At 38.4% G+C, this 13,850-nt stretch overlaps 1 protein-coding gene across 2 annotated transcripts in view; it reads right to left on the reverse strand.

Annotated features, from left to right (window-relative positions):
• The window catches only part of LOC118815359 (phosphodiesterase 4D interacting protein), a 133,740-nt gene extending 120,140 nt beyond the window's left edge, over positions 1-13,600 (reverse strand). The window contains exon 1 of one of the 2 annotated variants that reach the window (XM_036581422.1): positions 13,399-13,600. In XM_036581422.1, the coding sequence (XP_036437315.1) occupies positions 13,399-13,451 (53 nt within the window). In that variant the 5' untranslated portion in view covers positions 13,452-13,600. Of the gene's footprint in view, positions 1-3,147; positions 3,675-13,398 lie in introns of those variants that run through there. The other variant, XM_036581423.1, reaches the window with a different exon arrangement.
• Between the last annotated feature and the right edge of the window lie 250 nt (positions 13,601-13,850).

Consider the following 13,850-nt stretch of genomic DNA (forward strand, 5'->3'; position numbering starts at 1 on the left):
TACATCTGTGGTGGCAAAGAGGTACATGCAGAGTGTTGTGAGGCAAAATAGTCACCAAAGAACACTTGTTTTTTACCTTTAATATGAAATCGTGACCAAAATAAATGACTTAGTAGATCGCTATCCAAAATACTGTGCACAGGAACTCTTACCCACCCATTTGTACTAGACATGTACACTCTTATAACAGATGGTTCTTCCAGGGTTCTTTAGTAAAGTGGAAGGTCATATTTAGAACCATGAGTTCTATATAGAACCATTTCATGCTTAAATAGTTCTTTGCATGTGACATATTTCTTCAGATGGACGGAGAATGTGTTGTACATGGTTCTAGATAGAACCTTTTTGAAAATGGTTTATATAACACCAAAAAAGGGTTCTTCCACTGTTACAATGTTGAGCTTGTAACAATAGAAGAACGCTTTTTGGTGCTATATAGAACCATTCTCACAAGGTTCTATACGGAATCATATACAACACATTCAATCAATCTGAAGAACGATTTCATCATGCAAAGAAACATTTAAGCATGAAATCATTCTATATAGGACTCATGGTTCTAAATAGAACCATTCCATTTACTAAAGCCTCGCAGAACCATCTTTTTTAAGAGTGCACACTTTAAAAAATAAAGGGGCCAAAAAGGGTTCCTAAAGGACCTTTCAACGGAAAGTTCTTTAAAGCCTTTTTCACCCTAACCTCTATCTGCTGCATCTGTAGCCCATGGTTGCTTGCCATGAACAATAATATAGATGATTCCATCGCTGATTTTCTTTAGTTGATAACATTAATGTTTGAAGTTTTATGCTTTTCAATGGGACAAATTGATATTGGGGTTAAAAATGCTGAAGCATTCCTTTAAAAAACTCAGGGACCTTCAGGTGTTTTTTCCTGATGAGCCTCTGTTTTGAGGAGTGCTTTTCTATACCAATATATCTATAATTAAGCATAAAACAGCTCCAAAGCCTTGGTTTAAACCATCTACTGTCTATAAATCAGACATATCAAGTCTACTCACCGTTCCATACCCAGCGACCTCAACACACCACTGATCTCTTCCTTTCAAATGAGAGCTATTAGAAGTGAATTAGTCACACTCGTCTGATAAGTGCGCTCAGACATTAACGCTGGCCAGACGGTGTGAAAGATGCGGCCGTTAACTCCTCTCGCTTTGATCTCAGAGCCAATAAAAGAGCTGTGCTTTAGAGCAGGCCTAATTTACATGATCCCTATCAGAGTGTTAAAAACACAGGAGGTCCCGCAGAGCTGAGGACTATCAGGGATACCACCTCAAACTGACTGACTGAGGGAGAGAGACAGTGGAATTGAAAGGGAACAAGACCAGATGGTCTCCCATTAACAGCTGACTGAGTGTGTGTCAGTAGTCTCAGCATGTCTGCTGATCCACCCTCTCAGGTGTGACTCAGAGTGTGTGTTCTGGGGGATGGGCCTAGTGTAATAGAAGTTAGTTTTTTATGAGGATTCCCCTCTATCCAAACAAAATGACCATAAAAAGTTGTGACGCTCTGAAAAATGTAAATAAATACAGAATGCAATGATGTGCAAATCACTTAAACCCTGTATTTAATAGAAAATTGTACAAAAATATCATATCAAATGTTGAAACTGAGAATTTTTAATGTTTTTTGAAAAATATACTGCTGTTGTCGGAACAAGATTTTCAGTTTTTGACATTGTTTGAAAGTACCTGTTATCTTTTTTGTTATGTGTAAGTTTCATGATGAATGGACCAAAAGAAACGGACCAAAATTGCTTGGTTCCATTGACTTACATTAAAAGTAAAGCATGCTTTTTCCTTCTCCTGTACAGATATCAGTTTGGAGATACGAGGTTTTGTTCCGACAGCAGCGATATGCTAATTGTGAATATGATGCCAGCTACACGTTTCAAAAAAGTTGGGACGGGGGCAAGTTCACCACTGTGTTTCATCACCTCTTCTTTTAACAACACTCTGTAAGCGTTTGGGAACAGAGGAGACCAATTGCTGTAGTTTTGAAAGTGAAAGGTTTTCCTGTTCTTACTTGATCTAGGATTTCAGGTGCTCAACAGTTTGTGGTCTTTATTGTCAGATTTTTTCATTTCGTAATGTGCCAGATATTTTCAATGGGTCACAGTTCTGGTCTGCAGGCTGGCCAGTTTAGCATCCCGACTCTTTTACTACTGCTGTAATACACATTTCAAGTTTCTGAATGCTGATTTCAAACTTCTGAATGGCAGTGTAGTAAGTACCTATCTGATTAAACAAACTGTTTAGGCCTAATCCTAAACCTAATCCTAACCTTAATCTAGTAACTAAAAAGAAATGGCATTGGTCTTTCAAATGTTTTAAACTTCTGTAAATAAAAACACCTAAAAGTCAGAAGCATTATGTTAGTCCTGATATTGTAGCTTAGGCCTGTTTTTCTCTTGTTTTTCTACAAAGTCAGGTCATTTTTTCCTTAGCATCTACAAAAACAAACACAAAGCTACTCTCAACCGAGTGTTTTGAAGGCCTACAGTAATGCACTGTAGTCCACAGCAACCCTTGTGACCTCATGACCACCCTGGCAAGACTTGTAATTACATACTAAAGGTGGAAATCCCAGCGAAAGGAACCAAAGTAACTTTACACCCTCAAAAGTTTTGCTAGACATGATATTACTGTTTAAACCATGACACTGATAGCAAATCATTGATAAAGGCACTATGAATGATGTTGCCTGTTGCATAAATAGAACATTGCCTATTGAATTAAAACACTTGAGATGGTCTGACTTTCACAGAATGTTACATAATCAGTGAACAAATATCCTGTTATCTACTTCTGCAAATACTTAACCAACGTCATGATTTCAGGGTTCAGGGTGAGCAGACTAAACAGAGCAAATTCTGCCCGGTTCCATATTACTGCAAGAGTTAAAGGCGACATCTGTAGTGAAATTCAAACAGCATGCTCCCTCTCAAAGGGCTTCAGATTTTCTGTTGTTTCTATTACTCAGCACAAAGTGAACAAGAAAACAAGGCACAGCAGTGCTGCAAACGAAAATGACAAGCTGTAACCACAACAGTCAAGCCCCCTTGCAAAGTCATTTTCTTTATAGAGTTACGCACCGCATTTCTTTCTCTGTTTGACGGTAAATGCCTTACCTGCCCCGGTACAGAAAGCCACTCATCTTTGCTGCATCCAAACCACATGTGTGAAGGGTGAAAAAGAGCAGACAGGAACAAACTCCACTTCTGAGCTCCTTCAGAAGGGAAAAAAGCCACTGGTCTGATCTCAGGCCAGTCGTTTAAGGAGGACCTCTTTATTCCAGTTTCCACAGAGCAAGCAGGCCAGGAGTCCACACACACACGCGCTGGGAGTGCAAGCCTCTGTTTCTCACAGGACAGCAGAGAAGAGATGGTCAAATTGACGTGGCAGAGTCAGACCTAGTGGTCAGCGAGGCGCTGGGCTGGCTATCCAGACACACATACACACACGCGCGCCACAGCTACCGGCGAGAGGTAAACAGCAGTGAGGTGAAAGCACACACACACACTTCAGGGCGTCTGGCTCACTCTGAAAGACTGATCTGTTCGAGCATGCTTAGAGACAGGATTCTCTGTGTGTGTAAGTGTGAGCGCAACCCATACAGGGCCTTCCTGCCCAGGCATGAGAGCGTGATCACTGTGACTGTTAGCTGTTAGCCTCCGGCGGAGTGTGCAGTGGGTGGAGATATGAGAGGGAGGTGGCAGAGAATGACACAGGTTCAGACAGGTCTGTGGCAGGTACAACAAAGGTTTTACGCAGATTATCTCTTACCACTGGAGTTGAGGAACCATACGTTGCAGTTCCAATGAAGAATCCACAACAACAAAGACGTTAACCTTTTAAATTACAAGGGCCTGTATGTGGCCCACGTTGCACTACCCCACTCTCCTAACTACATAATATTAGTGAAAAAAGTAGCTACTAAATATTATAAAATGGATAATTCTGCTTATGATTGAGCCACATGCATTGTACAATATGTAAAACACACACTTATGGATGCACACATTAACTGATCTGTATTAATTTAGCAAGTAAAAAAAAAAACACGGTGGTTTTGATTAGTAGTGTAACAAAACACATTTTCAGGTTCAGTACAATTCAATTCAGGTCAATGTTACATTAAATTTTATGTGTTAGAATATTTTATACCTTTTGTGTTAAAAATGGCCTGGAGATCTAATCATATACTACACAGGCTGGTTTGGTTAACGTAAACAAAAGTACTCAAATAGAGCTTTTTCAGTGCCTGCCTTCTAACAAAATAACCCCTGCCAAAAAAAGGCCTAGTCGTTAGAGTGTGGGTGAATAATTTGCATAAGCCCCTCCCTCCACCTACTTTACTCTGATAGGATCCACCCACATGCCTAGTTTTGATCACTAACTGTGGTGTTCGCCACAGTTGTGGTGATACTGTTTTAACTGTCAGTATACTGATTTCATCCTTGGGGGTCTCGACTTTCCAAACTTTAAGATGTATTTCTGGTTGTATCAGACGAGATTTTAAGGACATGCTTATAGAGAAGACTCTAGTCGCACCATATAATTCAGGATTTACCTTTTTAGGCCTCAAGCGAAGACCCATTCTGATTGCTTTAGAATCCATAATAAAGGTAACACTTTATTTGGATGGTCCACTGTAGATACTGTGTAAATGCTCGGTCTGTCTTTAACTAACATTCAACTAAATCTCCATTAAATGCAACTGAACTTTAAGTTCAGTATGAAATATTTTGTTACACCTGTCCCTAACCCTAAACCTAACCCTAACCCTAACCTCAAGACAAAACCTGCACTTACTCCTTGTCCTAACTCTAACCATAATCAATTGAAATCAATTGAATATCACCAGAAAGTTTGTTAAAGATTTAAGTATCTGTAGAGTATCTATAAGAGACCATCCAAATAAAGTGTGACCATAATAAATAACTCGGAAGCAAGTACATATGGAAGCAAGTGCACGTCCTCCAAAAAGGTTATCAGCTAATTCATTAAAAGAAAGTAAACAAGTTCTATGTAAATCCTCACCCAGAAGAAACTCAGTACTGACAAAAACATTCCCAGATGCCATCTTGTGTCAGTTGGTACTTTTTTTTTTGGGGGGTGGGGCTGTGGTCTAGTAGCAGCAAGGTTTTGGAATAAAAAAAGGAAAGATGCAGGTTTGGCAGGTTTGATAGCTTCTTTAAAAACAATTCTGAAGCAGTACCATGAGCCTACAATTCTGGCTACAGTACTTTTTTGACATTCTGATCCTTGAATGGTTTACAGCTAAGCTCCATAATGCAACGCCAACTACTGGGGATAGCTGGTAAAACGTTATTTGGTTTATGAAGGATCTTTTGAGAAGACTTTTTTTTTGAAAAGAAGTTTTCTTTTTTTGTATATGTGTGTTTATGTATGTGTAGGTGTGTAAATATGCATATTTATAAAATGCCATTCACAGAAAAATTATACTGATTTCAAACCTTAACTTTTTTTTAGATTTTTTTGATACTATATGGAAATTCAATACACTCTTATTAGTCATTTAATAATCTTAGACTATTATGTTGCTTGTTAACCATAACTTGCTTTTACTAAACTACATTGCTTGTCAAAAGAATTTTAAGGTTTGTGATTCATTTTAATAATAAATTGTTTATTATTATTGAACATGGATGCATTTTATCAGATAGTATTTTGCCACCATTTTCATATTTAGCCTCACCCTAAACTTGGTAATATCACTATAATGCATGGCCTCTTTGAGTTTATTGATTTTTTATTAATTTGTATTAGTTATTGAATAATATGTCCAAGTCTCAAGATTAATAAATAAATAAGAAGTCTGCAGTTTAAGAGGTTAATGATAGTCTGATTCACTCTGAATCTACATATTATGGTACCGGGAGATGTGCTATTTTAGCTGTGCACGACCTTTTTAGCTAGTGAGGAATTTTCATCAGAAACAAGGCACTCCTGTGTTTCCAGACAAGGGAGAGGTTAAGGCGTGGCTATAAACAGACTTGTATAGTGGTAACTGTACATTTTCTCATTTTAAGTCATTAAGATAACAAAAGGAACTCTGACTGATGTGATAAGTGGTCACATTACATGCAAAGTGTTAAGTCTGATCTGTACTGTCTATAGATTAGACAGGCTACATGCACACAAACACCTGCCAAACATTGTGCAAGTTAAGCCGGTTTGTTTTTTTTTTTTCCAAAATCATTTTTCAGATATTTTCCCTGCAGCAGCCCAGGTTCATTCCAGAGGGAGGGGGAGAAATTTCAAATGTTTCTCACATGCCAAAGTTATGCAACCGCAAAGGCAACGCTGGCACGTCAAGTCATTTTCAAAGACCCTGTCTGCTCTTGGTCTTTCTCATCCACCTCTTCTAAACACCAGATCAGAGTCTGATCTTCACGACTGGCTGCATGTTCTTTCCATATTAGGGCTATTGCTGGTCTTTTGAAGCTGGTCTGTGGAATCTCACACTTCAGCTCCAGAGAATGGAAGAATGCCCTCCGTTCTCTCTCAGACTAACTCTCTCCAGCATGGTGGAAAACACTATTCCAACATAGCCTGGTATTTTTACCATGTCACTGTTAGGGCTGTCAGTCGTGATAACAAAAACATGTTAATTATTTCTGGCTCGCAGTAAAAACATCCTGTTGATAATCCAGATTTAAAATGTTCAATTTATCAATCGATCAATCAATCAACCAACCTTTATTTAAACTCAGAGTACACTGAGTTTAAATAAATTTTTACAATTTACAATGTATCCGAGCCAATACAGAAATCAGGGATTGAGAATTTAAATAGTAAAAACATAACAAATGCTAAAAAGGTAATTATAATCATAGCAGTAAAAAATAAATAAATAAATATATGTATATATATATATATATATATATATATATATATATATACATAAATAAATCAATAAACGATTTAAAAAATGAAAACTTTAAATTACAATGATATAGTGTTTGGTGGTTGGTGGTTGGTATAGTGTATAGGGGTAACACCTCTGCCTTCTACGCTGTAGACTGGGGTTCAGTTCCCCGCCTTGGTAAGCACCCTACACTTTACCAATAAGAGTCCTTGGGCAAGACTCCTAACTATCTCGCCTACCTGTGTAAAATGATCTAATTGTAAGTCGCTTGTCTGCCAAATGCCGTAAATGTAAATATAGCAACTTGATAAATAAAATAAGGATAAAAAATATATAATTAATGAATTACGTAAAGAAATAAAAATGTAAAATGATTGATTGATTGATACCACATTTGTGTTATCAATCAGGGAATATGTTTTATGGCAATTTCCAGTTGGTGAAGTTATTGTTGTGCATCCAGTCTTGTTTTATGGAAAGAAAAGCCGTCCTTCATTGATCTCCTATATTTATCCATTGTTTTGTTACTGTCATCAAAACAAGCAGAAAAAAGTCAAAAGTGCTGACTCAGCCTGTCAATACTGAAAGTAAACTGCATGTAAATGCAAATGTAAATTATCTACCTGTACCACTAGTCATGTTAAGAAACTCCATTTAAGTAGAGAAGCAAAACGACACTAAAAACCTAGACTTCTAAGACAGACTCCCACCATCATGACAGCACCTACAGAACTGTGAGAAGACTGATGCTCTTAGGAGTTTCCCTTTCACACTGATCTGAAGACAGCTTCATTGTTTCTCTAATAAAGCCTAAGATTAATACTTGGGGACATGGAAAGCTACAAGACAGGTAAAGTGCTTTGGGAGAAGTTTTGGGAAAGCTTGGTTTAGAATATCTTTTGTGGCAGGTTTTTATGGCGGTGCACACGTGTGCATGTGAAATCCAGGAGCTACCGTGACCCTGTAATTACAGAGGCGACTGCAATGTGCTCCCAAACCACCCTCCAAAGTCTCAGTGTTTGAACAGCTGCCCAGACACAGCTGCTGGACATTTCACTGACAGAAACCTTGAGTCAGCCTGGGTTCTCTGCACTGCTGCTTCCCAATCCAGGTAAATCAGTCACCTTTAAAGGGCCCATATCATGGAAAACTGAATTTCCTTCACTTTTCTGAAATCCATCCAGTTCATACAGTCTATATATGGAAACCATGCTGAAAGAAGAGCCCAGTTTGAGTTGCATGTGATGTCATGAGAACTGATACATTTACATATATCCACCTATTCAGCCTACAGTACACTCTTAAAAAGATGGTTCTTCAAGGGTTCTTCAAGGGTTCTTTAGTAAAGACAACACAACACTAAAGATGAACACTCAGAGAACCATTTGCATACATGGTAAAATTGTTCTTCCAATTGATGGAGAATGTGTTGTATATGATTCTATATAGAACCTTTTTGAAAATGGTTCTATATAGCACCAGAAATGGTTCATCTATTGTTAAATAGCTAGTAACAGTCAAGCTAGTAACAACAGAAGAACCCATTTTGGTGCTATGCAGATTGTTCTTTGAGTGTTCATGGTTCTATAGAGAACCATTGTCATTACTAAAGAACCCTTAAATAATCATCTTTTTTAAGAGTTTAGTTTAACATTTATATTGAAGTTCTTTGGAATTAAGTGCTTGAAGTGCTTTTTGAATGTGTACAAATGTGCAAATGTGTGTTATTTCATAAATTGTATTACTGTACAAAAACAGTATATATTGGAATTGTGCAACATTGGTGTATACTAATGTGTATATTGTGTATATGTGTATATATTTAGATTTTAACCTATATAAATACATATCGTCCAATGCAATCATCCATTTTTATTGATTTTTAGTTTTCTACATTATTTCAACACACCAGCTGTCCTTTACATTGTGTAAAAATATCATGATGAATGGACCAATAGAAATGCTTTAAAATCACTTGGAACAAAATCTCTTTACATTGACTTACATTGGTAAGAGTGTCTTCTCCTGTAAAGTTACCATTTTGGAGATACTTGTTTTTCATTGGACAGCAATGATATGTTAGTACTACAAAGGGGGCTATGCACCTTTCACGCACCTGTGCACCTGTGTGACAGGTGTGACAATAAACGTGATTTGATTTGATTATATCGGTCTTAAAGGCACAGCTGGGATGAAGAGAGGTTGGAAAATGATGATGATGTAAAAAGTGAGCCAGTCATTTCGTGGCCCTGCATAGCATTACATGGCAGTGATTAGAGAACAAGTCTGAGTACAATTTCCACTATAGGACATTATTTTCAATATGGCTTCTATGGTAAAGCACCAAACTAATGATGATGTACATTCAGTTCCCGGACAGGGTTTTAAACTATTTAGGCCAGCTCTACCTAACAATGAGTGCATGTACATGCACTTAATAATCTGATCATAAATGGATTTCTGCAGTTATCCGATTATTCAAATGGTCATGTAAACACTATACTCCGATCTAGAAATCCAATTAAAAAATCCAGTAAAGAGAGCTGGATTTTAGCCCAGTATTCAGATTTCTCAGTGCATGTAAGCTCTTACTCTGATTTCTTTCGGCTTTCTCAGTCTGATCGCATGCGAGAGAACAGTGGTACAAGAAATAAGCAAGCAGCGTTGCCACAAGACGCAGCAAATCATTTTTGGAGTGGTGCTGAAACCAAATACAAAATCTAGATGATGCATATTCATATTTTCAGGTAAAGTGGCACAATGTTTTTTTTAAAAAATGCTGCGGCATGAAGTTCGAGTTTTACATTACGTTTACGTCACGTCTTCTTCAGTGAGTTTATTGGCTGGTTGCAAAGCAGAAATCTGATTACTCAAGTACATATAACCATGTTAATTGGATTACTGACAAAATCTGAGTTTCTGCAGTTACCACATTATTAAGTGTATGTAAATGCACTCGATGAACATTTAAGGCATTTAAAGATTGTAATAGACATTTATGTGCCATATTCTGTACTTTGGATATTGCAGTTTTACAGTGATTTTGGTAAAAGCTAGCTGAGTATTACTGAAGCTGCCTGTTATCCTGTTAGCTACCTGCCAAGCTGTTCAGCCTAGACATAGTTTAATAAAACCTTTTACTTCATATACACTTTTACATCATATACATGCAATGTGTAAAATCAAACCGTTCATTTTACATGATGTATGTAATATAAATACAAAATATGTATTGGTGAGATACCTTTGGGGTGGGTTTCTTCTTTTTCAATAATGAATTTAAAAATGATTTAAGTGCTAATAGCTCCCCCTTGTGAAGAATTTTCAGTCTGATAAAGACGGCTTTATAATGGCCAGCGGGTGCCCTGTTTATCATGCCATAATCACTTAACTGATTCATTGAGAGCATAAATTTTTATTGTTTTTCTTTATTGAGTAATTGATTTTAATTGGATAATTGTGATAGCCCTGGTTAGAACAGTCACCAGCTAGCCCAAAGCAGTATATGCTTTCCATTATAGTACAGGTGGAATGGCTACCCCTAGTATGTGATGAGTGCAACCCTGTTTGTATCTCTACATCCAACTGAGAAAACATGACTTTGAACTTTGGGCTGCCATCTGTGTAGAATGAAAGCCAGGCGATCTCCTCGCCGCTGATGGACACAATGATTAGAAACAGGACCTGTCCTTCATTTGTACGGGTGGGGTGGGGGGAGGGGAGATGTACTCCCTAATTAACTCTGTCACATTTTTACAAGCTGTTAATGAGGCTCTTTAACTCTTACAACGTGTGTGCGGCGCTCCGCATCTGTCTGCAACAACCAATTGAAAGCAGATACAATATCGCAAGAACAACAATTTCATTGTAGATGTGTGAAGTAGAAACGTGCTTGATCCAACAGCAGAAACACTGACAAAAAAGATAAAATAAACAAAGTCAAGCCAAACAAAACACACACAAGGCAGCCGACATGATTACCAAATGAAGCATAAAAGACGAGGCCCATTTCCTCAGTGGGCTGAAGTGGGAAGAATATTCCCCGAATTGAAGATACCAGAAATAAAGGTGTGAAACTGTCACTGGGGTGGTTCCCTCAAGGGTACATCTCAGTACCTTTAGTCCGGGAACATAACTGTACCATAATCCATTGAAATTATATTTTCTAAGTTGTACTGACTCCACACACCCCGTCTCGTCTCCAGCCTTTCTATTTTATTTTTCTGTTTAAAATATTCGGTTATGAAAAGGTGCAAATTTGTACTTTTCCCCTAGAAAAACTTATTTAAGGTACCTTAAAGGGTTCATTTTCATTCTTTGTACCTTGTTGAATGAAAAGTGTACCTGCACAGAACCTTTATTTCTAACAGTGTATGACATTGAGAGACCTTGGACAAGACTCCTAACGCTACTTTCGCCTACCTCTGTAACATGACTGAAATTTTGAGCCACTCTAAGTAAGAGCACCTGCTAAATGCCATAAATGTAAAGTATGTGGTTTCTTTTTTCCAGGTATTCCTTATGTGGCCTGAAGAGAACAAGGTGACAAGTCAGGATACCAGCCGAACAAACCCAGCACACCTCATTTTTTGACACAGTCCCAACACTGATAAGCTTACTGTGGACAAACATGAGGCTTCAACACAGTTTTCAGCCTCCATAGATACATGACTAATGACACATGTAGGTGTAGGCAATATGACGATATTTATCATTATCGGAAAAAATTATGTCACATCACAGCTCTATTTGGACTGGATTCGGTTTACATATAGAGGTAGGCAATATGACGATATTTGTCATTATTGAGATAAATTACGTCACATCACAGCCCTATTCGCACTGGATTAGAAGCATCTTTTGCCTTCTATAAAACAAACCATAGAAATAACCCAGATTACACTAATCCCATGCTAATCAACATGACAAATAAAAATAAAAAATAATAAATGCTTTCACATTCTGTGAAAAAGGACCTTCTTAAGTATGGAGGCACTCAAAGCAGCATTTACTTGTGTTCTCTGTGGCTAAAACCAAGCAGATATTTACTGTCCTACCTCAAGTCTACGACACAGTGCATTAAAATATGAAAAACAACGAAAGAATGTTTGATTTTATGCAGTGATGTTGACTGTTGGCTGTGGATTCCCAAGCTAATGACAAAGCTAACAACACAGTGCAGACAGCAAGACAGCTGTTTAAACAAAAAACGGCTCAATTAAACAGTTTTTAATGTTTTCTACTCTTATGTTTAGCAAATCCTGTGCATAAACTGAGTAGCCACTCCCATCTCGGTCACTTATACTGAGATTTCTTATCTTATTCAAATGGGTTATAAACATTACAGATATCCCATGGTAAACTGACATTACTCCCCATGGAAAATTAAAGAAAGAAAAAAAAAAACACTGAACAACTGCATGTTTAATTAAAAAAGAGAGCATAACTTGCCCTGTTTAACTGGATTTTGTGCACCACGTTATGGGAAAAATGGAATAAAAATCACTGTATTCGTAGCTTTTATTAGCACTTTTTAATGGGTTCTGTCTATTCCCCATGTGTCAAACACAAGGCCCGCAGGCCGGATCAGGCCCATGGCACAGTCCAATCCGGCCCTCAGAATTATTTTGATTTTCTGTTAATATTAGCCCATTTCACAATCAGCAGTACTACAATCCCCAGCATGCACTGCAACGTTATTTGTGCCCCACTCCCAACAACAATCTATGGGACGGTGGTTTTCTACCCAATTGCAAACTTACCAATATCACCAAACACACCAGCTGCTAAACTCTATAAACACTCAGCTGTTCAGAAACCGATCCCAAGCATTAATGAACAGCAGAAAAGATGTTGTGTGCAGATCAAAGCACACAGGTAGGTTTAACAGACCAACATCCTGGGGACATTTAAAAAGATTTAAAGGCTATCTGTAGTTAATGTGGCCTAAATATATCAAGTATTCACATTTAATATTTGAAGACTTACTACAAGCCGCTATATTTTGCTGTTGACGTTTTGGCGTATTAAAATATAAATACTCTCTGGCTCATGGATTTGTCGGGATTTTTTAATATGGCCATTTTAATGGTTGAGTTGGACACTGCTGGTCTATTCAAACTGATTTAAAAAAATATCGAGAAGCATATTTTTTTGTGTATCACAAAATGTCTTGAAGTATCATGATACTATGTTTTTGCCATATCGCCCACCCCCAGCTACACGCCAAAGCTAAGTTTTAACGTCGATATCAACCCAGACTGGTGCTGTGCTGTAAAGTATCACGGGTTTAATCTACTGTCAGAGCAAGTCAGCGTCCACGAGGTGACACAGTTACATATATATATATATATATATATATATATATATATATATATATATATACATACATATGTGTGTGTGTGTGTGTGTGTGTGTGTGTGTATTTACGAGCTGAGTGGAGATTGTTAGCTATAGGCTTCTGTCAGCAAGTGGCAGCCTAGCCTACCTCTCAGTGGCGCCTCTCCAGCATCGCTCGTGTGCCGAATACCCCCGGTCCATGTTAAAACATCCTCCGGACGGAGCCCCCCGCCGTGACAGAGCTAACCCAGCCTTTATTCGAGGGCGAAGGAGGGAGGAAAGACAGCGTCGCTTGGCTCGCTCCTCATCACGGACGCTCGGCTCGCCGTCGTTGTGCTGCTGGCAGCCAGCCTGAGCTCGCGCGCGGTGTGAGATGCTCTCGCTCGGCTGCGCGTGAGCGAGCGCGCGCCTCGACATCAAAGAGATCTTCCCGCCGAGGCCTCGCGACCGAGAGTTTGAGCGGGAAGATGAGCTGTGAGCAACACTGAGGCGATATGAGATACACAGTGTAGAAATGAGTGACTGTGACAAATGAAGTGGTGTGTTCTGTTGGATACACTGCATGATGCTGCCTCAAATGAGTAAATTCAGCTACCTCAA

The sequence above is a fragment of the Colossoma macropomum genome, unplaced genomic scaffold, assembly GCF_904425465.1.
Source record: "Colossoma macropomum unplaced genomic scaffold, Colossoma_macropomum, whole genome shotgun sequence".
Classification (NCBI taxonomy): domain Eukaryota; kingdom Metazoa; phylum Chordata; class Actinopteri; order Characiformes; family Serrasalmidae; genus Colossoma; species Colossoma macropomum.